The sequence below is a fragment of the Hylaeus anthracinus genome, unplaced genomic scaffold (genome assembly GCF_026225885.1).
Source record: "Hylaeus anthracinus isolate JK02 unplaced genomic scaffold, UHH_iyHylAnth1.0_haploid 0, whole genome shotgun sequence".
Taxonomy (NCBI): Eukaryota; Metazoa; Arthropoda; class Insecta; order Hymenoptera; family Colletidae; genus Hylaeus; species Hylaeus anthracinus.
Window position 1 is genome coordinate 19,511,260 of NW_026533254.1, and position 25,595 is coordinate 19,536,854.

General features: G+C 38.6%; 2 protein-coding genes across 2 annotated transcripts in view; one reads left to right on the forward strand and one right to left on the reverse strand.

The window, feature by feature from the left end:
• The first annotated feature begins 611 nt into the window (after positions 1-611).
• LOC128896305 (threonylcarbamoyladenosine tRNA methylthiotransferase) lies at positions 612-2,770 on the forward strand. The gene is made up of 3 exons (XM_054159595.1): positions 612-830; positions 918-1,316; positions 1,485-2,770. The coding sequence occupies exons 2-3, from the start codon at positions 919-921 to the stop codon at positions 2,710-2,712; spliced, it is 1,626 nt and encodes a 541-aa protein (XP_054015570.1). The 5' UTR covers positions 612-830; position 918; the 3' UTR covers positions 2,713-2,770.
• A 6,960-nt stretch (positions 2,771-9,730) lies between these two features.
• Positions 9,731-25,595, reverse strand: part of LOC128896309 (uncharacterized) — a 33,363-nt gene continuing 17,498 nt past the window's right edge. Inside the window, exon 2 of the mRNA XM_054159603.1 lies at positions 9,731-10,185. Coding sequence (XP_054015578.1) covers positions 9,931-10,185 — 255 coding nt within the window. The 3' untranslated portion in view covers positions 9,731-9,930. The remainder of the gene's footprint in view (positions 10,186-25,595) is intronic.

Genomic DNA, 25,595 nt, shown 5'->3' on the forward strand with positions numbered 1-25,595 from the left:
AGATATACTTGAAAGAAAAAATCTAATAACGCGAGCGAAGTTTGTAACCGGCGAACAAATGTGATTCTACGCGAAAAAATAATTAAAACATGCAATAAACACTGAATCTATTTGCGCGTATACCTAAAATATTAGCGAGAATTTAAACGATGCTACTGTGCCCGAAACAAGTAAACTTCTACGCAGAGAACAATGACTACCAACTGTTTACCAACCGCTTTGCGCGCGGTCACCAAATATATCTAGAAGAAAAAGTGGGATGGCAATGTAAACACAGTCCAACCGGCGCACTCCGTCCTAATTTTCCCCTAATTCATTATTATTATGCATAGTATTCTACTGCTATCTACCTATTCTTTTCGTATTTCGTTAGAATTTATTCTAGATATATCATACATTCAATTCCAAATTTGTGTATTAATTTGTGTATTATGAAAAGCAATTTTTGTTACTTTTGACTGCATTTATGTACGCAATTTTGTACGATTCTTTCATTCATGTATAATGACAAAATAAAATGTATTTTAAATATATGTCTCATTTAAATACTTGTACGTTAGATTACTATTGTTAAAACATTATAAATAACCTAACTACTTTATCCAGTAAATCCCATTTAACAACAGTTCCTATAATATAAAGCATTAAAAATTAATGGTAAAACAGTATCAGCAGATCAGCACGTGTGACAAGGTATTCTAAAACATAACCTATAAAATCGTTCATAATTTTGTTTTCAATCTATTTTTCTCTCTACTTCTAATTGTTTTGCTTGATCATAAGGATCTGGAATGAAGTTGACAAAAGTAGCTTAAACGATATATAACAAGGTAATTTACAAACTCACAAAATAACATCGAGTATAAAAGTGTAACCTACAACCAACTTATTGTAGCTTATGTATCTTTAATTTCTAGAATGCCAGCTCCGTGTGAGGATATCGTTGACGATATAGAGGATTTAATATCGTCGCAAGACATTACGCCTAAAGAACGATATAGTACAAGAAAAAATATTACTGTTCGTTCTAAACGTAAACAATTGACAGAAGAACTACCACAACCTCCAATTTTTAATAGCATCGTGCCAGGAACTCAAAAAATTTATCTAAAGACCTGGGGATGTACGCACAACAATTCTGATAGTGAATACATGGCTGGTCAACTTGCAGCCTATGGTTACAAGTTAACAGAAAAGAAGGACGATGCAGATTTGTGGGTGTTGAACTCCTGCACAGTAAAGAGTCCCGCTGAGGACCACTTTAAAAATGAAATTGAGGCAGGAAGGAAACAAGGGAAACATGTTGTAGTAGCTGGGTATAAAGTTTTGCTTACATTTTGTGATCTTTTTATATAACATTTTTCTTTTACACAAGATATACTCTTTTTATATAAAACATATTGATGTAAGATTCAATTTTAATTTCTAAATATAATTTTATATAGTAGTTTATGAAATAAAAGTTTACTTAAATTACATCGCAGATGTGTACCACAAGGGGCTCCAAAGTCATCTTTCCTGCAAGGAATGAGTATGATCGGTGTACAGCAAATCGACCGTGTTGTGGAAGTGGTGGAAGAAACGTTAAAGGGTAATACGGTACGATTTCTGCAACAAAAAAAGGAAGCTGGGAAAAAAATTGGTGGTGCTTCTCTGAGTCTGCCCAAAGTACGGAGGAATCCCTTAATTGAAATCATAGCTATAAACACAGGTTGCCTGAACCAATGCACATACTGCAAGACCAAACACGCGAGAGGCGAGCTTGGGAGCTACCTACCTGAACAGATCATAGAAAGAGCGACGCAAGCCTTTGAAGAAGGTGTCTGTGAATTATGGCTAACATCCGAAGACACGGGTACTTATGGCAGAGACATTGGTACCAGCTTACCAGAACTATTATGGAAACTCGTCGAAGTGGTGCCTGATGGCTGTATGATACGCGTAGGAATGACCAATCCACCCTACATTATGGAACACCTGGAAGAGATGAGCAAAATTCTGAGACATCCAAAAGTCTATAGTTTCCTCCACATCCCTGTACAGTCGGGTAGCGACCAAGTGTTGGCTGATATGAAACGAGAGTACACATGCGCTGATTTTGAACATGTTGTTAATTTTTTGCGAGAACGTGTTCCAGGACTGACTGTAGCCACGGACATAATTTGCGGCTTCCCTACAGAGACAGAGAACGATTTCGAGGAAACTATGAAGCTCTGCGAAAAATACAAATTCCCGAGTTTGTTTATCAATCAGTTCTTTCCTAGACCTGGCACACCCGCTGCCAGAATGCCGAAGGTACCCACGCAAGAGGTGAAGAAACGAACGAAAAGATTATCGGAGTTCTTTCAGTCCTATTCGCCGTACGATCAGAACAGAATTGGGCTTGTCCAAGACATACTGGTTACTGAAGTATCTCACGACAAGAAGCACTACGTTGGGCACAATAAATCTTACGAGCAGGTTTTGTTGCCCTTGAAAGATGAATATTTGGGGAAAATGATTAAGGTGGAGATCGTAGAAACGACGAAGTACTCTATGAAGGGCGAACCAATAAACGAAGGTACTCCATCGTCGTTGAAACCATGTTTACCTAAAGGGACCGTGTCCGGATTACCAATGGAAATGAAGCCATCCAAGTATAGGTTAGCAGCAATTCTAGCAATCTTTTTGGCTGTGATTCTCAGGCTATTATGGAAGTTTCTAATGGCGTAGAAATGAACAGGGCATTGTTGCTTACGTTGTAAATAAATCCAATGCTTTTATACTTAAAGAAATGTGTTTCAAATGACTTTGAATTCCTGCACTCCTTACTACCCTTCCTAAACAACACATTTGATTAAATGAATAAATTAGTCTGTAGTGAATTTGTTTTGAACAATTCCGTCTTTGGTAGCGCCATCTAACAGCTGAAGCTGGAAACTACTTCGCGCCAAACTTGGGCGGCTCGCCGAGAGATGGCGCCACATTTTTCGGTATATTTATTTATTTAAAATACTTAATATCGGTCAATTATTAGTGTACAAATAAACAATTAAATGTTGAATTATGATAATTACGATGTAAAATTATATGAATATGCAGAAAAAAGTAAAAAATGTAAATGTGTGTCAAAAATTAGTTCGGTCGCCGCCGCTAGATGGCGATACCGTTTGGAGGTCCATTAACTAACCTATTGCTCTCATATATGGAAATATATGATTTATATTGTTTCATCTGGGGTTTTTATTACATAATAACTAAAATTAAATCAAGACTAATAGATTATCGAGTAATTGGAGACTGTCTAAAGAAGGATCTGCTGAATATGCCTCACTAATAAATCCAAAACTATTTCTTATTGCATATAAATAATAGAGTCCTCTAAAAGATGAGTGTTTCAGTCTCATTTTATTGTTACTGTCTCAATATGTTGTCTACTGGAGCTTTTTTAATGTCTTACACTGCTATGTGTATATTGTAGGTTGTACCTGAAATTACTAAAACTGCGATAAATACTTAGTTACGTATATTTCAATTGACAAAGTACAGGAACCTGCCCCAACAGGGCTTACAAAATTTCGTTAAAATTGACGCAGATATACTAATAATTATTTTCCATTCGAACAATAATACCAAACATAATTTAACTTATTCAACGCATTCGAAACTTAATAAAACTAAAATAATACAGAAGATAGATAGATAGCTAGCTAGCTAGATAGATAGATAGATAGATAGATAGATAGATAGATAGATAGAGAGAGAGAGAGAGAGAGAGAGCGCACAAGGTTGAGAATACTGAGCATTCTCGAATTAGTAGACCTTTGAAAAATCGTAACTATAAAATAAGGAATAAAGGAGAACGCTTACCAGCTACTAAGATACTCATGTACGCTAAAAAAATACAAACCTCTTAATTTATTGCATTAATTACTCTTTTATTTGGTATCAACCTTCTCAATATTAAGGAATTACTTTCCACTAAAATAGCTTATTCTACAAAACGTATGTGGTTCCTGCCAGAGTATCTCCTGAGTATTCAAAACTGCGATTGAAAATATATAACAAGTTAAAAGTGACGAAATAAATTACTTACAAGCATTTAGAATGAAACATAAAAGTCAGAAAATTGAGTTTCATAAATAATGTATTTGTCTTGAAGCTCTACCCTTGTCAATTTTGCATAAAATACAAATTTGTATAACGATATTATTAATAATTTGTTTACTTTATAATTTTACTTGGATTGAATCACTTGCAAATGAATTACACCTATGGATTCCATTCTCTATTATTTAATTTATGAATTTAATGCGTGGTTAACATTTTCTTTCGCTTTATCGTTGTTATAAATTTTCAATATATTATTACAATAATATATATATAAAAAAAAAAAACACACTAAAACGTTAATCTTGTAACGAATATGATTTAGTATTTTTCCTTCGTCTATCTCTTTATGCTACTCCTCCGAACCAACATATTTAGACGAAATATTAATATCTTTCTGTCTTTTTCTAAACAAAAAAAAAAAAAAACGTATTACAAAAGCTGGCACTGTAAGTAATTTGGATCCTGGTAACGACTGAACCACTCGACAGGACTGACCCTAACAAATACACTCGTTCCTGAACAGACGGAAAATACTTGTCATCTTGCACGCGTGTATTAAAATATAAGTTGGTAATTAAGAAAGCGAATGCTTCGTTACTCTCAGCAGAACGATCGAAACGGGGCTTTACCATTCATAACTTCGTGCCACGATGGATCAGAAAACGTCTAAAGTTATCGCATTTCTCTTCCGCGCAACTATGTTTCGTTTGAATTCCACAGAATGTCGTATCTTTACATTTGCATTTCCACGTAATCTCAGCATCGAATTTCCTGAGTATTTCAATAGTTTCTTCAAGACTTTTCTGCATTTTTGTACCATTCTACACGAAGTTATTACTCACCTCATGTCGATCCTCTCAAAAAGTCAGATATCTAAAATATACGTACTATTTTATATAAGGCACGTTATTCTTCTGGTATTAACGATACACGATGGCCAACCGCTTAACTGCTAACCTTAATTTAATCTTACACTATCGCGCGATACTAAAATAAAAAAACTATTACCCAGCAGAACTGCGTCATCGAGTAGCAAACAAACGATTTATTCGGAATTATTAAAACGTTCACGCTCACAGGAATATTTGACCTCGACGAGTAAAAACAATTCACGCAACTCTGCTGGACATCCCCTGCGGGTTAAATTTTGAAAATATGTAATACTATAGTAACAGTTAAAATCGAATTTCCATCGGTTTACCTAAAAAAAGATACCTAACGAACATGTACAACGTGATCGATCTTTTGATTAAGTCTTTGAGCGTAATGATCGTCTAACGATTATTTAAAACACTACGTACACTGGAATGATATTGTCCCATATCACAGAAATGTCGTGGTATGCTCTAGTTGGGCCCACGCTGTTCTGAGATAATTTTTTCGAGTGCTTCTTAGAAAAAGATGTGATACGAATTTTTATTGTCATGCTGGTTATTACTAAATAAATTATAATAAAAGTGTGAATAAATAATTTTTCTGTCTTTGCGTTAAAACGTGGACAACGCACGTTGTTTATAATTTATCCTGTGAACCATTGGGAATATTTATATTTTAATGTAAATATTCGTATTAAAATACAGGTATAGGTATGTTCTACCCGATTACCTGATCTCAAATTTCTCCATACACCGAATAATGAAATTGACATTTTTAAAGTGTATTTAAAATCTATTTTTTCGCTGCGAAAAGATAGCGTATCTCTTTTAAAAATATTTCCTGATGCATTGGCAAACGGTAGTTTCCTAAAACAAATCGCTACATAGAATTATTGTTGTGACAAAAATAGTTTCCGGTCCGTTAATAGAAATGTTTCATGTTCACAATATAAATTTCAAACAAAGCGTTGTAATAAATACAAGACATTTACGTAGACGAGACATAGTAAAACAGTGACGGAAAAGTGTGGGAAGTAACAAAACCTGGAACTTTTCACGACATTTCATAGAAAATATTTGGATTTTCGCTTAGAGAGACGCATCAATAAGCTTTAAACTTCTTTCGTTACAAAATGGACATTTCGTGATCAATATCTAAGCCTTTTTCTTGTATTGCAAGCAAACACGGTGTTATCACGAGAATTATTAGAGTCTCGGAAAAAGAATATTGATCACAAAATTCCAACCACATATAAAATATATTACTATGCGCTGGTTATTTACATGCAGTCTTTTGCGATCCAGCATACACCGGTACAAAAATAACGTTCGAACGAGAGATTAAAAAAAAAAAAAAAAAAAAAAAAAAAACTAAATGAAACTCCCATTTCGCCGAAACTGTAAAAGTAACGCGTACAGAGTCGACGTGTGGCACACTAATTGCTAAAAACAATGTAAAAAATAAAATATGCCTCCCGAGGGAGAACGACCAAAGAAAAGAAAAAGAAGCATCGCTGTCTTTTGAGTTGCAACGATACGAATCTCTTCCTCTTCTCATCCCTAGAACATTAAAACAAAATATGTTATGGCAATTCTTATGGCGTAAATTACACAATGGCACAAAAGTGTATTCTTCTCTTTTCTTTTTCTTCGTTTTTGTACCGGTTAAGAATCCCGAGAACTCGCGAATGAGCGCAATATCGGCGAAAATATTTTTCCGGAAAGAAACGTTCAACATTTTCCACGATTATTATCGAAGTTGATTGAATATTTTTTGGTAACGCTTCGATATGTTTCTCGGATACTTTGGAACGTGAAATACGTTCGATTAATACTGAAGTTAATACTTTGTACGTTTGTTTAACGGTGGTCGATGTTTGACGATCCTTAACCGCAATTGGGAAAATTTACTGTACAGATGAAACTAGTTTATTTTATGGTCACATACATCGTGACTTCGATGAAGTATTATTATTCTTTAAACGAGAGACAATTGTATTACACTATTATTCCATAGCGTTTTTTGAACTCGTCAATGATTAATTAACGTTACAACCACATAGTATTTATATTCTTCGGGAATGATTTAACAATATTAACAATTTTAATTGTTGAAGCGAATCATAAATACTATTTTTAGTTTACATTGACGTTGCTTGGATTAGATGGATAGTTGTTTTCTGACAGTCAGATCGGAACTGTAGTTAAGGATCAATCGACTTTTTTCTGGTAATATCGGACTGGATCGTCCAAGTACGAAGTGAAAAAGTTTCCAAGAATCAGTTGCGAGTTCGCAGTGAGTGTAAGAAGTTGTTGAGAGATTTTTCTTTCCATGAGAAAATTTTCGTCATTACCGCTCGTTCCGTCTCCCGATACTTCTACCCTCTAACTTTCTGGCACCGTGCGGCGTTTTGCCATCGCACACTCGCTTCTTTCTATCCTTATTATTCCGTACGGCTATACATACTTCGATAATACTTTTAGAGCGACCCTCTTACGAGTCACGGCAATCCTCTTTTTTGATCTCGTATTTTATGAGACTAGGAGCAATACGTACACACACGCCAAGCGAAACATTTTCTTTGTTCCGTTCCAAGAGAGAATATAACGTCATCTCGAGAGGACGCAAAGAGAGAAAAAGAGAATGACGTCTGTCTCTGCGATTCTACGAACAATGAGGTAAGACGGGGATGATTAAATTGCATTCATCAGGCTGTTGCAAAGACGGTGAAAAATTTTCATCGAACCGAACGATTCGATTCGATTCGTTATTTGTTTTATCTGAATCGTAAAATGAAACTGTATCATCCGACGTTGAACGAATTAACCGATTCAATTAGCAGTTAAATCGTTACACCGTGTTTCCATTACTCGAATAAAAGTTTTGCTCGTAACAGGGATGCTGTTTCTTTGTTTGCGTTGCCATCAAATGACTACTCTGGTAATTTTGTAACAAGCGTAAACGTTTAAAAGGTTAAAACAGTTATTAATCAACATGTGAAAATTTTGCGATAAGCAAATACGTTTAAAATGGTAAAATGGAATAAATTTGAAAGTACACCGAGTTATAGGAGGTTAACAACATATTAGTCAGCATTTAGAATTCAAAGTTAATTGTCGACTGATCCCATCGGTCGCTGTTTTTATCGCGATTCGGGACTGGATTATCGGTCAGGATTAAAAATCAACGAGTGAAAATCAACGAGTGAAAATCAACGAGTGAAAATCAATTCGCGGAATCAATTCGCGGAATGAAACGGCCGTCGCGGGAGAAAACCTAACCGGCATACTCGTCGAGAAAAAGTAAAAGCTCGATGAATCGTTTCGCCGTGAAGAGAGCATTTTGTTGGACAGTTATCGTTGCACGAGACGATCTTTACGCGATAAAGGAGGTCAGCCGGTAAGAAGGGTTGCGACGTCTTGGTTTATATACATGGTGTTCCGTAATAGGTGGTATAATCGGAGAAGAGATGATTCTATGTTTATTTCTATAATGAATTCTAGAAGGTTGAGATTTATAGATCAAACACTCAGTTGCTCCAAATATCTTCGAAATCAATAATCTCGAAAACGTAGCGTGAAAGAATATTGGTAACATAAAATCTTGAATTATATATTGCACCTATAGAAATTACGGAACATTAATCATAATCAAGTTTTCGTTGAAATCAATATAACGAAACTGTATCAATTTCAATGGCGCGATCCACCCGATATAGTAACCGTCTCTCCTGTGCTGGCTTCATTAGTCCGCGATGCACGATGGCTTCGAGCAAGTAAAAAGTGGTCGACGCGAAGTGTCGGGCCCATATATACCCCTTAAAGGTTTTACGAGTCGACCTTTATGGTTTCTCATATTCTCTCTTTCTCCCTTTGTTTCTTGGCCGTGCTTTTAATCGACGATCTTCGGCCATCTCCCTTTGTCTTAACACTTTATCTACCGGGAACCTGTTTATAGGTTTTTTAATCCGTTTTAATAACATCCTATATTGTTGGTTGTCTACTTATGGCGCACATTATTTAAAAACGGTGCTTCTGGTGTAGCTATGAACTATACGCGGAAATTAATGTCTGTAGACGGTAAATAAACCTTTCCGAATGGATCTTTAATAGTTAAAGTGTTAAAACGTGTAGACCCAGGGAGAACACGTCAAAACCCGGTTACGTTACGACTAGCTATTATGAAATTTAAAAGGAGTGCGTAAAAGCGCTACCGCTGGGTTCGCGCGTCCCATTTTGCGACGAATTTACGACTCTTAAGAGAACCGTTCGATTTGCAACGTAGAATTTTGTTTATCGCAGATATCGAAAACAGGTATTTGTTGCAAAAATGGCTGTTACCAAAAATATAGATAAGGAATTTTGTCACAAAACGTGCGAATATTTCTTTTTTTTTCATACTGTGCGATATTTTACTTGATACTAGCGAACTAGTACGAACCGATAACCGGAGGCTTCGACGTGATTTTCGCGTGAAACTCTTCTATTTGCATGCTTGAGCGAACGTGTACGTATCGCGAGCAGTTCAGAATCGAAACGAATTTCAAAATAAACACGAAGACTCGAGCAATGACGTAACTGAGCTGTATCAAACGTAATATCAGTTAGTTTCTATAATAAATAGCGTATATGAAGAGAGCAAAAAAACGTCAACATTTGACTCGACACAATTTTGTAGGATTATTGGCAATAGCACCGTAATATTTAATCATGGTGAAATGACGACCTAATAAATTTGCCGGTACATTTAAATTAGCCTTTAGTAAATTACCCTCTAGTACTGTCACACTTTAGTTGTTTGGATTATTCATTCCAATTCTGAACCACTATGAACCCTCATCTACTGAAATAAAACCGCGTTTGACGACGTATAAATTAATAAAAAGGTTATAATGCCGAGGAGAACCTTTCTTCTTTGATAGAATTTGTTCATAGATAGATGCTTCTAAACGCGAATGCTTATTTATAATCTCCTGAGGTTTCGTTTGCTCTGTCTGGAGCCAATGACTGCGCGTTTGTTGTTCCTCTTGGTCGGCGTGGCTAACAGGGGCGTCCTACAAGGGCCGGTGTGCGGCCTCGACGAACACGAGGTGCAAAATTCCATCAAGCAACCTTGTCTTGAACATGTTCCCACGTTCTTCTCGTGATCCACGTGACATGGGAATGAGCAGTTCGGACAGGACAACAAATACTCCCAAGGTGCGAGTGTACGACTAGCCTGAAACAAAAATCGAGAAATCGATTTCAAGTTACAGTTATACTATTTTCTTATTATACCACTCTTATGCTATTTACTTCGATCGCAACAGAGTCTTGAAATATTTCGGACTTGGATATCCGAAGCATTGCGTTGATACATATTACAACGAACTGATTATACAAATTTATTAATCAATTATACTTTATTCTACGCTTTATTTTCTGTAGATAGGTTAGATAAAATGTTGCTCACGCGGTAAGAGAATAAGTAAAATGTCAGTTGGTAGGGTAGAGTTACTTTGTATCGACTGTTGGTGAGCGTGAGATTGGCGTTGCAATCGTATTTTCATACTAAATTTGTTAGGAGAATGCGACTACAGGAATTCTCTATCTCAACAACACTCTACATGAAAAACAATTATATACAAAGAGTATATGATACGGTGCAAATAAATTTCATTGTGATATAAATAAAGCGAAAGTAAATAAATAATTTCACTTGTTTACCGCTAAAAAATGCTAGGCATATTGATCTAAAAGTTTAAAGAAATTAAAAAACAAACCAAGCTTCACTGAAGGTTGTATACGACATCTAGAAGTACAAAGAGCATTCTAATCAAGAAGTTTTCAAAAATCCAAGAACGAAACAAACTCAATTGAAGATTTGACGCATCGTTGGGCATGCTTGATGTTGTTGAAAGTAGTCACCAAGTAACGGACGCTGCGTTTAATTACGAAAACTAAAGAGACTTTAGTTCCAAGCAAGTGTGAAAGAGTGCCCATTAACGCGTCTCCATAGTTCTCTCTTATCGCGGGTTCATGCGTATCTACCTCTAGATAATGTAGGTAGTTGTGTTTCTATTTGCTCAAGCACCGAAGATGTGGAGTAATCAGCGAGCAACCCAAACCTGTCAGTTTTCGGTCTGTTTTCTGCGGGTCAATAATTAATCGGATTAGTTACGTCAGATTGCACCTGCACGCGTCTGGATGACTTATTGCAGCCACGCAAGGTGAAAGGAGCGCTGAGCTATGCACCAACACGACGGATTGCAAGAGCATGCACCTGCGTGCATACATCTTTAGAAATGTCACACAAGACACCGCTGTAACACTGTAACCATCGTCTGTAATACTGTAATTATTATTTCGTGACTTAAGAATATTTCGTCTGTCTCCTGAGAAAAAGATACTCTCTTGATTAATTCAAGAAATCAGTTGCGAGTTTGAACGATTGTATCAACTTGGTGTTTCTCTTGTGTAGATTATTAATAATTTGCACGCACCTGACGAACCTTAGAGATGGAGAACGCTTATGTCCGTTGGGAATGGTTAAATATATTGCTTCTCTGACAAAAATACATCGTTGATACATCGATGTGTTTTCCACGCATATATCACGCTATCCATCAGCATTCCGTTTGACGATGTTGCTTTACTGAATATCTTGATAAATGGCCGACGGACAGTTGCCTGATGAATAATAGCGCAAATTGGAAAATTCCAGATGAATTGAACGTTCCAAGAAAAATCGAAGTAAAGGTTGGTACAATTTTTCTGTCTTTTACAGTACATATCGTTGCACCTCCTACTTTTCACATTTTTATTACTTCGATAATTTATAACACTAAAGAATCGTGTCCGACAGTAAAAGTATCTAAAGTACACGGTGGACAGTTTATGGGTGAATAACCTATAGAAGATAAACGTACGCACTTATCATACGTATTCAGAATTCGACATAGCGTCACGAACAACGAACAACGTTGTCGACGCGAGTTATCGAGCATCTGTCGTGCATTGGTAATTAGCGTGGCAGAAAATGCGTGAGAAAATGTCAACGCTCAAATCTGCGAGACGACTGCGGAGATTATCGAAAGGACGTCTCGCTTCCACGGCCGATACGCCAAAAAATCGCGCGTGCTTTCGAACGAACCTAATTTATTACTGTGTCGCATGGATACACCGTCCCTAGCAACCGAATGGATTCCAGTTAACGAATACGAAAGAAACGTCGAATCGTTGGCGCCAGAATTTCTGGCGGGAAAGGTGGGCCTGTACGGGTTAAGGCACAGATGGCCATTGGGCTCACGTCAGATTTTATCTGACTCTTATTTCGTTAGAAAAACAGGCGGCAGTTTTAATGCGACTACAAAGACGAATTTCGAGTACGTCTGCAACAACGATCGAAACTCTCATTTATCATTCTCATTTACAATAATATAAATAAACCTTTGAAAGAAATAGAAATATATCTTGTGCTACGGACAGATATTTCTCTCGTATTTTCCACTTATAGAACGAATCAATTGAAAACAAAAATATCTTGGCTCTTGAGAAAATTATTTGTCCTGATTCCGTCAAGTATTCACAGTAACACAGCATACAGAAAATACGAGACAATTATGAGGAAATAGTAGTTTAGGTGTCAAATGAGTTAACGAATCGAACAAAGTTGAAAACCAAACCGTATTTCGTAACCTAACGGTCGTTTCAAACGAATGCCGCTCGTGGCAACCGAGTTAAAAGATGGATGAAATTATGGCTGGGTTCTAACAAATGCCCTTTTCTCACAATCTAGCTGCCGGCTGAGGCAACATTGTGCCGCACACATCTACAGAAAAAGCCGATGTCGTAACGGACCCTAAATATCTCGGGGTACGGTCTTCCCTCACTTCCTGCAACCAAGATGGAAATTCTTTTCGGTTGCTACCACAAAGAAAAGCATTATTCGAAATTCGAAACGTCCTAAATAACGGAAACTTGATCCGGTAGGAAAATAAAAATCATTTCAATGTTAGCAAGCACTATTTTTCATAACACGAATATTCACTAATTGCAAGTCCGAAATAATTCATTTAACAAGGTAAATATGTAACACATGAACAAAATTAAACATAAATCCGAGGGAGCGGGCCGCAATTCAAAAGTCGTTAGAAAATCTTAACTTCAAATAACATCGATATTAATTATACAATGTATCTTCGGAATGACATTTTGTATCTAGATAAGTTTTTTCTCTAGTCACTCGTAATATACAGGGTGTCCGAAAAGTCGGGGAGGAGCCGGAAATGGGGGGTAGCTGAGACGATTCTGAACAACAATTTCCTTTGCAAAAATGTCGGCAGCCGCTCCAAGGGTCTACGCGCGCTCTGATTGGTCGGGGTTTTCGCTTAATATCTCCTTAACGAAGCCCCGTCCGACATTTTTGCAAAGGAAATTGTTGTTCAGAATCGTCTCAGCTACCCCCCATTTCCGGCTCCTCCCCGACTTTTCGGACACCCTGTAGTATCTAGAAATATCAGGTCAAACTTTCTGGCCATCGATCAATGAAGATTGCGTTCAAAAACTCTCGGTCTACCGTGGAAGGGGTATTCTGTACTTCAGCAGTTTGTGAAAAAGGTCACATGGAAAGGGACCGACACAAAGTTACAGAGCGCCGCCCCTAACTTCGTGGAACGAAGATAAACACTCCGCGGCGTCGGCTTCGGCGTCGGTCCGGCACAATGTTGAACCAGCGATCAACAGTGTCATTGTATTCGTTCGTGTTAGTTTTTCGTCGTAACGTAACGCATGCTTATTTTTTACGTGCTGCATGCGCTCAGTTCTGAGATACGAAAACCAACAAAGTGGTGAAGAGCTGATAAAGGTTCGCTATGAGTAAACGGCAGACTGTAAAAAGTAGATAGAATGCGTGATAGAGACACCAAATGTTCACGTTTTCCTTCAAATTTCGAATTTCCCTAGTACTTTTTCTCACAAAAATTACTTCCATTATTTGCCCACACCTCTAAATCTTATCTGGAAGATTTAGTGCAGTACTTTCCGAAGTATGGGTCGCGAGCCTTAGGGGACGCGTTGCTACTAAAACCAGGATGCAATCCGGAAAATAATTTTCAGAGATTAATTTCGAAACTTGAAGTAACGGAGGTAATTAGAAAATCCAGTGCAATAAATTCCGCAACGTTTTCTGAACGGTTTCCGACTTCGATAATACAAGCGCGATAACTTCAGGAAACTGTTCAGCAGATCTTTTCAAACAGGAAGGTGTACGTCTTGATATCTTTGCTTCGCTGTGTTACATTCATTTTAATCCATTAATTAATTAGTCTCTACAAACAAACATATGAAATGTTTTCGACGCATAAAATATCTCGTTTCCTTCAAATGTTTGGAAAGAATATTTTGTTCTATAATTAAATTTATACGTATTCATATGTCCTATTTATTGCAACTTAAACGTGAACTTTATATTTATGTATTCCTACAGATTCGTTACTGAAAACATTTTCGATCCCTTCAACTCTCGTCGCCTCGCTATTGACTTCTACAAAGATTGCAAAATCAATTATTAATAGAGACGTCAAGATAAAATCTCTAGACTATGGTGTTAATAGAAAAGGACGCGTGAGAAATGTACGAAAGAGAATTAATAAGCACAGTGTGCAAAGAAATAGCAGGTTTTGATAAACGGGGCCAATTCTTATGCTAATATTTCGGGTAAAAGATTGATCTAGAGATGTTAAATAAATTAACAAAACGCAAGTGACGGTATAATTGTATTTCCGACCGTTTGCTGATCGAAAAACAGATGCCAGTTTCATTCGTGACAGCAGCAAAAATAATTTTCGAAACGCAAATTTCATTTTAACATACGATTGTAATTATTATTGCTACAGTCGAGTCGAATAAAATCCAGTATTCTTTTCGTTCGGAGTTTAATTATACGTGTTCCTGTATTTTCTTTCTTCTTTTATTTTAGAACATTTTATTTTGTTACTTATAATTACTTTACATAGCAAATCGCCAATTTAATATAACACTCTACCATAAATCTGGAAATCCAACTTTGGCATGACCAGAGGCTTCAAAAAATTCGGACAATTTGTCTCGGTCTTTTCGCTTATCGCATCGAATTAACTCGTAGAGGTAATCCAATATCTCCATTAAACGCGCTAGGTCCGTCTCAAATTTCGGGCTTTGATTCTGTCAAATTAGATCTCGGTTCGATTAATCCCTCTAACCTGCACGAAACGTTTTCTTGTTTACGGATATTCGAAATTCTGCCTTCCTTTTGCCTTTCTCTGTCTCGCATCGTGACAAATCGTACAGCTGCGATGGTCCACGATTTTTATCTCCCGCTTTGTGCTACTGGCTCGAGTTTCGTGCCGATGTCCGAGAAAGTTTTCGTCAAACTTGTACATCTTTGATTATTCAGTCTGCTATATAAAAAAAAACAACAAAGTCGGTATGCCGTCCATATCATTGAATTTTTTTTCTTAGAACACGTCAGATTTTAATCTTGGCGTCGAACTTGGGAACGTAACTGAGTACATTATTTCAATTAAAAATGATTGAAAAGTAATTTTAATCCACTGAACGGAACTTTTCTTCCTAGTATTCTTTTTCTTCTTTTTGGTAATCGACTTCTTACTCGAAAACTTGCATTGCAATTTGTTGTTATAAATCCCTTACCTTCTCGATCTGAGATTGAGAGAGAGCCAAAAACAAAAAACAAAGATGACGCTAACGACAAGCGTAGCTCGAAATATCTGGTTTCACGTTGTAATCTCTACTTTAATTTTTATTTGGATTAAAATCGATTGGGTTTTAGCAAGCAACGGACGAAAGCAAAAACTGAAGATGTTCTACTTACTTGGATTCGAGAATTTTGCGATTGTATCTACTGAAGGGATCACGGAAAAATAAAAAAAAAATCTTTTCATAATGAAAATGTTCTTCCTACGCGTCCAAAAGTGAACAATATTTATGTCGAAATTGACTCGTAATTAGCATTGGTGTACCAAGAGAGGATGGGACGTGTAAAATTAAAATGCCCTTCTTAATCAACACAAAGGATTACACGGGCATTAAATCTGCAACAAATAACGATCCTTTTGAACATGAACCACGCCTGCCAGATGTTCCTCTTACCGGCAACAGAATACTTTTCTTTTTTTTTCCTTTTTTTTTACGAAAAAAAAATAGCAAGACCTGAGCTTCGACTATATGCTTTAGTTATGGATCTCAACCATTAGTCAAGGGAAAACAGATTTCTACTAACCACCATGAATACACGAAGACATAATTGAAGAAACTAAATGAAGTTGCCATAATGACCTTCTACAGTTGAGACCCTATTTAGTGAAAATTGATCATGGAAATTTGTACTATGAAAAATATTACTATACATCCGTGAAGCTAGTGGACAAATATTTTTTGTACACGCTGTACAAGTACATTCACCGGTCGTTCGCCGACAGAAAACGACACTTCGTTATGTCTCGTTACCCATGAAAATGATCGGCAATAGGCACACGATGCAGGTATCCTTGACCTTGTACTTGGTAACACACTACTTTTATCTGCTGTAATCAGTTAATCGATTCACCCAGATACCGAGTACTTCAAGGCCATCTAGAGGAAGCTCAATGTCAACGTGTAACGACCGTTTAACAAGCCTTGCAAACTATCGATATTATCGTCACCATCGGTTACGAAATCTGTTGATATGTAATTTCAAAGTGTCTTGAGAATAATTCTGTTTTTTTATAAAAAAACAAAGTAATAGTCCCTTTGATAACATTTAAAAAATTTTCAATTATAAAGGAACTAGAACGCTAGAATAGTAATAGGTTACGATTGGAATTTCTTCGAACGCCGGAGACGTTTCTCATCAATTTCTTGGTGTAAATAAAGCTCTTTTAACGAATCAGCACAGATTTTTTAATCCGAAATTCTATAAAAGCAAAATTGAAAGGGACAAGCAACGATTAAAATCCCATTACTATAATGAAAAGAGGCTCGACAGAAATTGTTTATCGAACCTAATGAATTATACATTCCGATTTCGACCTTAAGTGATAGATGAAGTTTAAGAGACTGACTCGCTCAAGGTCGCGTCCAGCATCTCATTCGCTTTAGTTCTCATAAGCGATTGCCTTTTATTCCTTTCCATGTGATAACCAATTAAGTGCTTCTACGTATTCGATATTCAAACAACTTTTCTCTCTCATACACGGAATTATAATCTACTTTCCTGAACCTTTCAACTCATCGGTAGGTTAATATTATACTAATATTATTCCACAGGAATTCCGAAATGGCATATAGAGGACATTTCGTAGGTACGCTTGGAAGAGTGAACGGCAACTTGACGACGATTGGCTGAACGAAATGTTAAGAGGGTCATTGGGAAAGAAAGAAGTTGATACGCGGTCGGTAACGCAATCCGCGCGTCTGTTCTTCGCCGAATGCACGATTTCTGGCAGCCAAAAGACGAATTTTTTTCGGTCCAGTCGAAGCTGTGCTCAACCATGAGACAAGTCTCGGGTTACGGGACCAAAAGGCCCGGAATACACTACTGTGGGCACAGGTATACCCATTCGATGGAGTACTCAGGTAAAACTTGCAGGCGTAAGGACTCAAAAGGGTCCGAAAAAGTCTTCCTTTGAAAATGAAGAATAGCAAAATTTCGAGGAACCGACGCGCTAAAGCGCTCAGGCAATATAACGTGGCAGCAGAATTCATATCCTCCAAACATCCTCGAATACTGGCGCCGTTCGCAAAATTTATTCAAAATAATCAAACAATATCCCGTTATTTTGGCGATATTTCAAACCGGAAAAATTGAAGTTCAACGAGCAATGCGAACGCTTTGCGCGCATCCCGGAATTTTGAATTATAGGAAATATCGCGACTGGCACGGGACGGAGAGGTTCGCGCCAAAACTTGCCGGGTTAAATTTCCAGACGCGAGTTGCGTGCGAGCCGAGAGGGCTTTGCGCGCACCGACACACGAAAATCGTCGTGTACGTACAGGGTCCAGGATCATTCGGCTTCGAAGTGGGCCAGATGCCCGCCGGCAACGCACGTCAGATGTATCATTATCTCAGCCTCACTGTTGCTATGCAATTAGAGTCCGTTAATCGGGATCCCCACCATGTGACGCCAACGCGCCTTTCGTGACGCCAGCCAATGGGTTGAGGAAGAGGGGATATGAGAGAGAGAGAGAGAGAGAGAGAGAGAGAGAGAGAGAGAGAGGGTCGTCCAAGGGGAAAGGAGAGAATCGAACGGAAAACGAAAACATCGGAGGAAAGAGGAGAGAAGAACGTCCGAGGGAAAGAAAAAGAACAGGTCGGACGTAGAAAGGGATAAGAACCGCGACCAGGTTGGAGACGAAGACGGCAACAACAACAATAACAACCAACAACACGTGGACGTGAGAGCGCGAGAGGGCTGTCTTCGGCCACACTCCTCGGCGATCCTCTTTCCCTCCCTCATCGTTCGAGAATTTTTGCAGTTTTCGTTTTTTGAGGATGTTCCTCATTCTTCTTGCGCTCGTCGGACCGTAACGAAGAAGAAATTTTGCCACGCAAAAACCAATTATATCCCTGTCGAAATTTGAACCGTAACGACCAAAACCTGTTCCCTCCTTTTTCTGGGCTTCGATTTCGATGGTTTATTTAACAAAAACAGACTCCTGCCAGGGAAAAGGTTAACGGATTTTTTTTCACCATTTCGCGCATCGAGAAAGTTGGATTTCGATTGTTCCTCCAATGATTCGATGGCGCAGACATTGTACCTAGACATTTACTACGTTTAATTGAACAAATTCAGCCTCTGTATTGTTATCGCCACCAGATAACGCCTGAGAATGGACGCTCTATAAAGAAGCAAGAAGATGGACACTCTACGTCAGAAGCAAACTATGTGGACAACGTAATCCGTATTAATTGTCAGTATTATTATCGATGGTCCTATCGTAGAATCCTTGCACAAGTCCAACATGATTCGGCTTGCAAAAAGGGTTAATGTCTAATCCAGAGATATTTTCTGTTGTTCATTTGATTTTTGCATGCGCGTTTTGCGTTCGATGGTTCAAACTTGCGAGTGTCGCTTGTGTCCTTCGTTATACGAAGGCCAGGCGGACTGCCAATGAGACACTTGTACATATAGTACCCATTAAGATCCACTCCTGACCTTAGAGGCGGATTTCGGGAACGTGCGCGCGCAGTCGCGCGGGAAAAGAGTGGAACACGCGGTCCCGTACACTCATGCCACAAAGCAGTACTTTCTCTGATACAATCTCTCGTTCGACGCGCAAAATGTGTTAGGTGTTGAAATTAATTCTGTACCTCTGTATTCAATAATTCATGACTCTAGTTTAAACAGATATATACCTACTTACGTAGGAGTATTTAAAAGAAAGAGAGCAGCTGCATCAGCTCGAAATCATTCATTAGTACCTTTTCACCCCGTGCTTATTAAGGTGTCTCAAGGAACTATAATTGCTGTTTGGCTGTAGCTAATCAATTTATTAGTTTCTCTTCAGACTATTAATGAAATGACGTGTTTCTCCGTGCACCGTCATCCTTCTCGGAATTCCGTCTATGCCGCTAGCATGCATATCTCCTTCGTGGTGCTATCGCCGTGATCAATTCTCGCGTCATTTCCGAAAAAAGAACAAACCTCGGTAAACGAGCTTGTACACACATTAATGCAGCCAATATTAAGTCTCCAGAAATTCGCCATTATCGACGAGACATAAATAACAAGATGAGGCGATAAATAGCAAATTTCACACATCAATTACGGTAATGTGTACGTAAAATTTTGCGAATTGTTGAAAAGTTGTTCACCTCCGCGGTTTTATTTTCTTTACGACAGCCTTAAAGAGGTATTTCAAGGCATGCTTGGTAATAATAAAAGTATCTTGTACAAACATGTCCTTGTTCGGCAACTTGTCATTGCCACGTCCAGGTTTATAATAAGTTCTTTCCTTTCAGATAAATTTTTGTACGAACGTTACGTTTCTTAAACAACACAGAAATTCGAGTACTCAACTTGGGTGCTAGCGACCTGACAAAAGATCGTTCCAAGAGGGCGAGGATCCGAGAAGAACTACGCAGTTAGCGATCGATCGAGTGACTAAGGTTCAGGATGCAGGATATCTGCGCGATGACGTGTGACCAGTTCGAGGCCGATATTCGTCCCGTGGAAAAGGAAGGCCGTTCGGTAGAAAGGTGTCTACTAGTGTCAAATCATTGCCAACCACGGCCACGCGTCTATTATACATACATTATTCAACGCAATCACCAAAAAGTCTCGTTGCGAATTCAGCACGATGCATCGTAACCGCGTAGCAACAGGGACCCGGCAACAGGACCTGTTTCAGCCTCTCTCTTTCGGCCGTCATCTGTTTCCCTCTGGCCCTCGCTAATATCACTGTCGTCCTCTCTGTTCCTTCCTGGCTGTTTCTGTTTTCTACGGTTCCTGGCCGAGCATGTCCATCGCTTTCTCGTTGCTCGTTAACAACGCGACGGGGAGAAGCCGGTGGCACAGGCCCGACAGTTCTTTTCGGTGGCTTTTCGGCAACTCGGGACCACCGAGTACATCAGCGAGTGTGCTGCCTAACGGCATGTTTTGCTATGGTCAACGAACTCCCAATCAAAATGGTGCAGACAAGAAATTGCAAGCAATTTCGTACGTGCTCCCGTGCGTACAATGTACAATGGACGTACACTGCCACCTCAAAGGAATTTGGTCGTGTCCTCGATACGATACATGTTTATTTCTATTTCTTAACGCTTTCCTCTTGTATGTCCCGTTTCAGGGAACTTTCGTAGCGATTACTCGGAATAAACTTACGCGACTGCAAAATTTTCGAAAGTTTTATCGGATGTTGTCTTTCGGGTAAGGCGAGGAAACAAATCAAAATATGGTATATACGTATACCTACTAGGAAGACGAATGAGCTGTTATATTTGAAAATGGAATAAGTCTATTCCTTGTCTATTACACGTAACAATCGTGGTCTATTTTTTAAGGTTCTAACGAATATCAATTTTCAAATTCGCTACAGCTATTTGTTCACCGGTGCCTGTAACCTTTTCAACCGTTGTTGGGTCGGTACACTTTGTACACGTGTGCCTAAACTGCTTTCACGCTTATGCAATTAGACACGCACGAACCGTAAATACAAATACAAGAAACTTGCGATTGTGTCGTGTATTTGAGGTGTAACATTTTTTCCCAGAAACGTTTGCCAGAAACCTCGTGTACATTTCGCGGGTCTAATGTTCACACGTCCGTTGGAAATCATTCACTTCCGGTAATTTGATATTCAATAGCAATTAGTAACATTCGAGAACACACCGGTGTCTCTTCACTTCGACCTTCGGATCACCGATACCCGTTGCCAGAAGGTACACGGTCCTTTCGTATGGAAAGTAGCCGATTACGTGTAAACGCGTGTAAGGGAATATTTTTCGTTGCAAAATTGGAAATATTTAAACATTTCATTGACATTAATTTATCTACAACTTCGTTTATGCCAGCAAAATATTAACGTATCAAAGAATTCAAACATTCCTTATAGAGATGTAAGATTTAACATTGCCTAATGTTATGGCGAAGGCTTGTTTCAATATTCCTTACCATTTCAGCAAGAAAAATTCCAGAAAATCTGACACATTTTTTTAGTCGTTCAAACCAGAATACCTCTTAACAAGAAACGTGTCCAAGCATAAGGCAGGTAAAACGAACGAGATGTATGTTCTCCAAACTGTTTCTACGATTCTCGCTTAACCCAACTGAGAAATATGAATAGAACACGGTATTAGCGCACGACAACGTACCTTCAGCACGAGACGACTAATAAAATCCGTACCGAACACAAGCGAAGGTTTACGACGGTAAATTGCTAATCCACGGACCCTGGACGCCACTTACAAGGAAAATCCTGACAAAAGGGCCGCCGCGTACAAGAATTTACAACGTCTGTCGCGTCCGTTCTTACCTCTGCAGTATGCCTTATCCAAATTAACATGGAAACTCTAGGTTGGGACGAAAGATAAGCAACAGGTTGAAGCGTTTCACGAGTCGCTTTAAGTACCGAACTGTAATTTATTTTAGGATGCTATTGGTGATAATTTAACCGTTCAATGACTGTAATTAAAGAATTTCGATGAATGCAAAAATATTTACGATAGGCATTGTACACATGTTAGGCGAGGAAATTAATTCTAGAGAGGACTTTCGTGCAAAATTACACAAATATAAAATGTTTCGCCTAATTAGCCAGTTGATATTTGGGCCAGCCCGTACATTTTGAGCAACAATGCGCCCTTTGGCCTTTCCTTCGAGGAGTAATCCCAGACTTTGGTACAAGATATGGCCTTCCAAAGCTGACACCGTAGGAACACCCACCTCAGCCTTATCTCTACCTCATTATCGGATCGTCGTTAGCCGTGAACTCTGCCCTCGTACCTGTTAGCAGATCGGGCCACCTTCGCTTTCATTACCTACAACGAAGCGGAAGATCCGGCCCGCTCTCCAAGGAACCACTAATTGGCGTGTTTCCTTCGAAGAAGCACAAAATACTTGTCGCGGTTCTCGCGACACACGGAATATCAGCTTTCGTGCGGTTCGCGCACGACTTAAGTAGCGGTTATTGCTAAACTCATCCGTCGAAATGGCTTGGAACGGGCCACATACTCTTTGCGAACGTATCGAACAAATAATTACAATATTTTAAATATGTTACGAAATAAAATGTACATTTATACGTTTCTGAGTACCAATTACGAAATTCGTTTGCTTTAATTGCAATTACTTCATACGTGCTACGATAACTCACACCGATCATGATCAGCGACGTTTCCATTACACATTTGCCTCGCGCACCGTGCTTGAACGAGGTAATAAATCGTGTGCATCACAGTATGCAATTACCATGATAATCTAATGTAATCAATAAGGAGGGAGGACTCCATTGACCAACTTACCTACGTACACCCAGAGCTAGACGTTTCATTGAAAGAGCAAGCTATGAATGAACGAACAAACCGGATGCTGGTGGAGTCGGCCAGGTAAAAGTTATCGAGCACTGGACGCGATTAAGCTCAGGCCGGTTTTATCTGACACTACTAGCGCCAGCACTAACATTACCTACACGGCCAGTTACGCGCCACAAGTATCCCTATCGCCTCTTTGATAAGTTTCAATTACGCCTATTAACTGTAGTTCTGGTTTTCTTAACGAAGTTACGGAACCTCCTACCGTGGCATGCTATACCATCTACAATTACAATTACCATTTCGTACTCGAGTATGCGAACAATTTTGAATACGTAGTTCACGTGTCGTCGTATCAATTATTCGCACCTCCAGAATAACCTTTAACGGGGAAACCATATGAGGAAGCTACGTATTAATGATGTACTCTTACGATCTCTTTTTTTTTTTACAGAGAAAAATTTACTTAATTTCTGTTTAACTTTGAGGATATCTTAGGTATGTTTTAGAGTATATTTGTATAGAAATACGTAATATACCAGATATTCCACCAAATGAAACACGAACCTTGTTCCCACCGGTTGCATGTTCGTTTGAGAATTTCTAACACGCATCAGAGCCGAGCTTCGACCTTGAGTGTCGTCGTGGCGTGCAAGGACGTTCATTGATCGATAAAACCACAAAGAGTATCTGTTTCTCGTCTCGTTACTGGCCTCTCGTATATTCGTGCCCTTTCCTTTCTACGACCGTCTCATTAGAATTCCAAAAATATTTCATTCACCTTTCATCAAATAGTACGATGCAATTTAATGTTCAAAGACGAAAAAATGTGTCCATTTACAGAGCTTCGTACCGAACAAACGGTTTTCGTGATTACATCTACGTAGACACTGATTCATTTCGTTTCTCATTAGTAGACACCAGAGTTCTTTTGTAAAGACAAGAGGAAACAATGGGTGTGATACAAGCATGAACTTGCGCACGACTATTATCCTCGTGCGGTGGCCCGTCGCCTTATAATTGCCCACTAGTAAAACGCGTCGTAACGTAACACTTTTATGGGACCTCGATTCGTGAAGCGAATAACTTAACTACTTTAACAGGCGATCCAGTGTATCGCAGTTCATTCACATTCAGTAATCGCGTTAAACGCATGTAAGACGTTACCGTTAATTTTTCTCGACTCGATTTTAATTCGCCGTAAACGCACAAATTAATAAAAAAAAATCTAATATCATTATATATGTAATTAAACAAAGTGAAAGAAATTTTTCGACGCACTCAACATTCGAATCGATCTGTTATCCTTGCACACAAATTTTGAAAATATGCAACGAAAAACGATAAATAAGATTCATACATAAAAATAGACATTGCACAAGGTCAGAGGTTTCAAGAGGAATAATTTTTCCTCGAATCGAGGACAAATAAAATGTCATTCGTCGAGTCTTTCCTCGCGAGTAGAAATAACCCGATGCAGCGACATGCATTCGAAGCACGGGGAATACTGCGTTGCAGATAAGTGTAAGAGCTTCCTTCGCACTCTCGAGTTCCTTGCAAAAACATTTAAATACCCGGTGGGACTGAATTAATCAAAAATTGTAACGGCAAACGAGGTAACGACCCACCGTTGCAACGGTGCATCCGCTGCACAACGGCTTAGCGAAGCGAAGAAGTCAAGGACGTTCGAAGCACATTTTATTCTACACGGAGTTGGTTACCGCGTTGTTGTCTAGGTCGTGCAAGACCGAAGGCGTAGAGGAGGCGTTAGGAATCCGAGAGACGCGAATAGCCGAGTCGGGAGCCATGAGAAATCAGTTTATAGACTCACGGGCGTTTACTGTATCCCAAATTGTTTTTTTTACTGTGCCCAAATATTTCGAGAGCATCGAGCCACTCTCGTGAGAATCGTTGCTAACAACGACCTTTCTATTTAAGTGATTAAATAGAAAGAAAAAATCTCTTGAAGGATAACAACGTTCAAGTATAACATCTCTCGTATTCATTTCGTGTGTACACTAATACGTACAAAGTTATTCGAGTATTGATTTCGATAAAGTTCATTAACGATTTTGCGTAGTAAACAAATCGACAAAATGGCGCTAAGAAAAATCGAAAATTTGGTTTGTAAGTAGAATCGAAGTTTCTTCACGATGCAAGTTTACATAAGAAACTTTCACTTGTGAACACGCTGGCTGTTTATAGCAACATTCCGTCGGCATAGAGATATGTACCAAATTGAAACTTAAATAAAAATAACAAAATTAGATTATAAACGAAAGACAATTATTATCGTACTATTATATGCATCGTCTCAGCTAAATTACCAACAATTCTACGTATTGCATTATTTCGTTTCCTTTTGCACGCCTCGTTAACAATTAGTCGAATGCATTCTACTCGAATTGATTTGAGACGGTACGAACGGCTATATCGCGACTAATACGTGTTTTATAAGCATCTATCATCGGATAGGTGTATACTTCTCTCTTCCTCTCTTCCTTATAATCATCTTCTCATCTTAGAGCCGCGGAAAAGGACCTGTTGCTAACGGAAGACTCGAAAGTAAATAACATTACGTCATCGGAGCCCCTGGTGTCTAGCCTGGTTGGTGGTGTGCCAACTCTCAAAGCTCG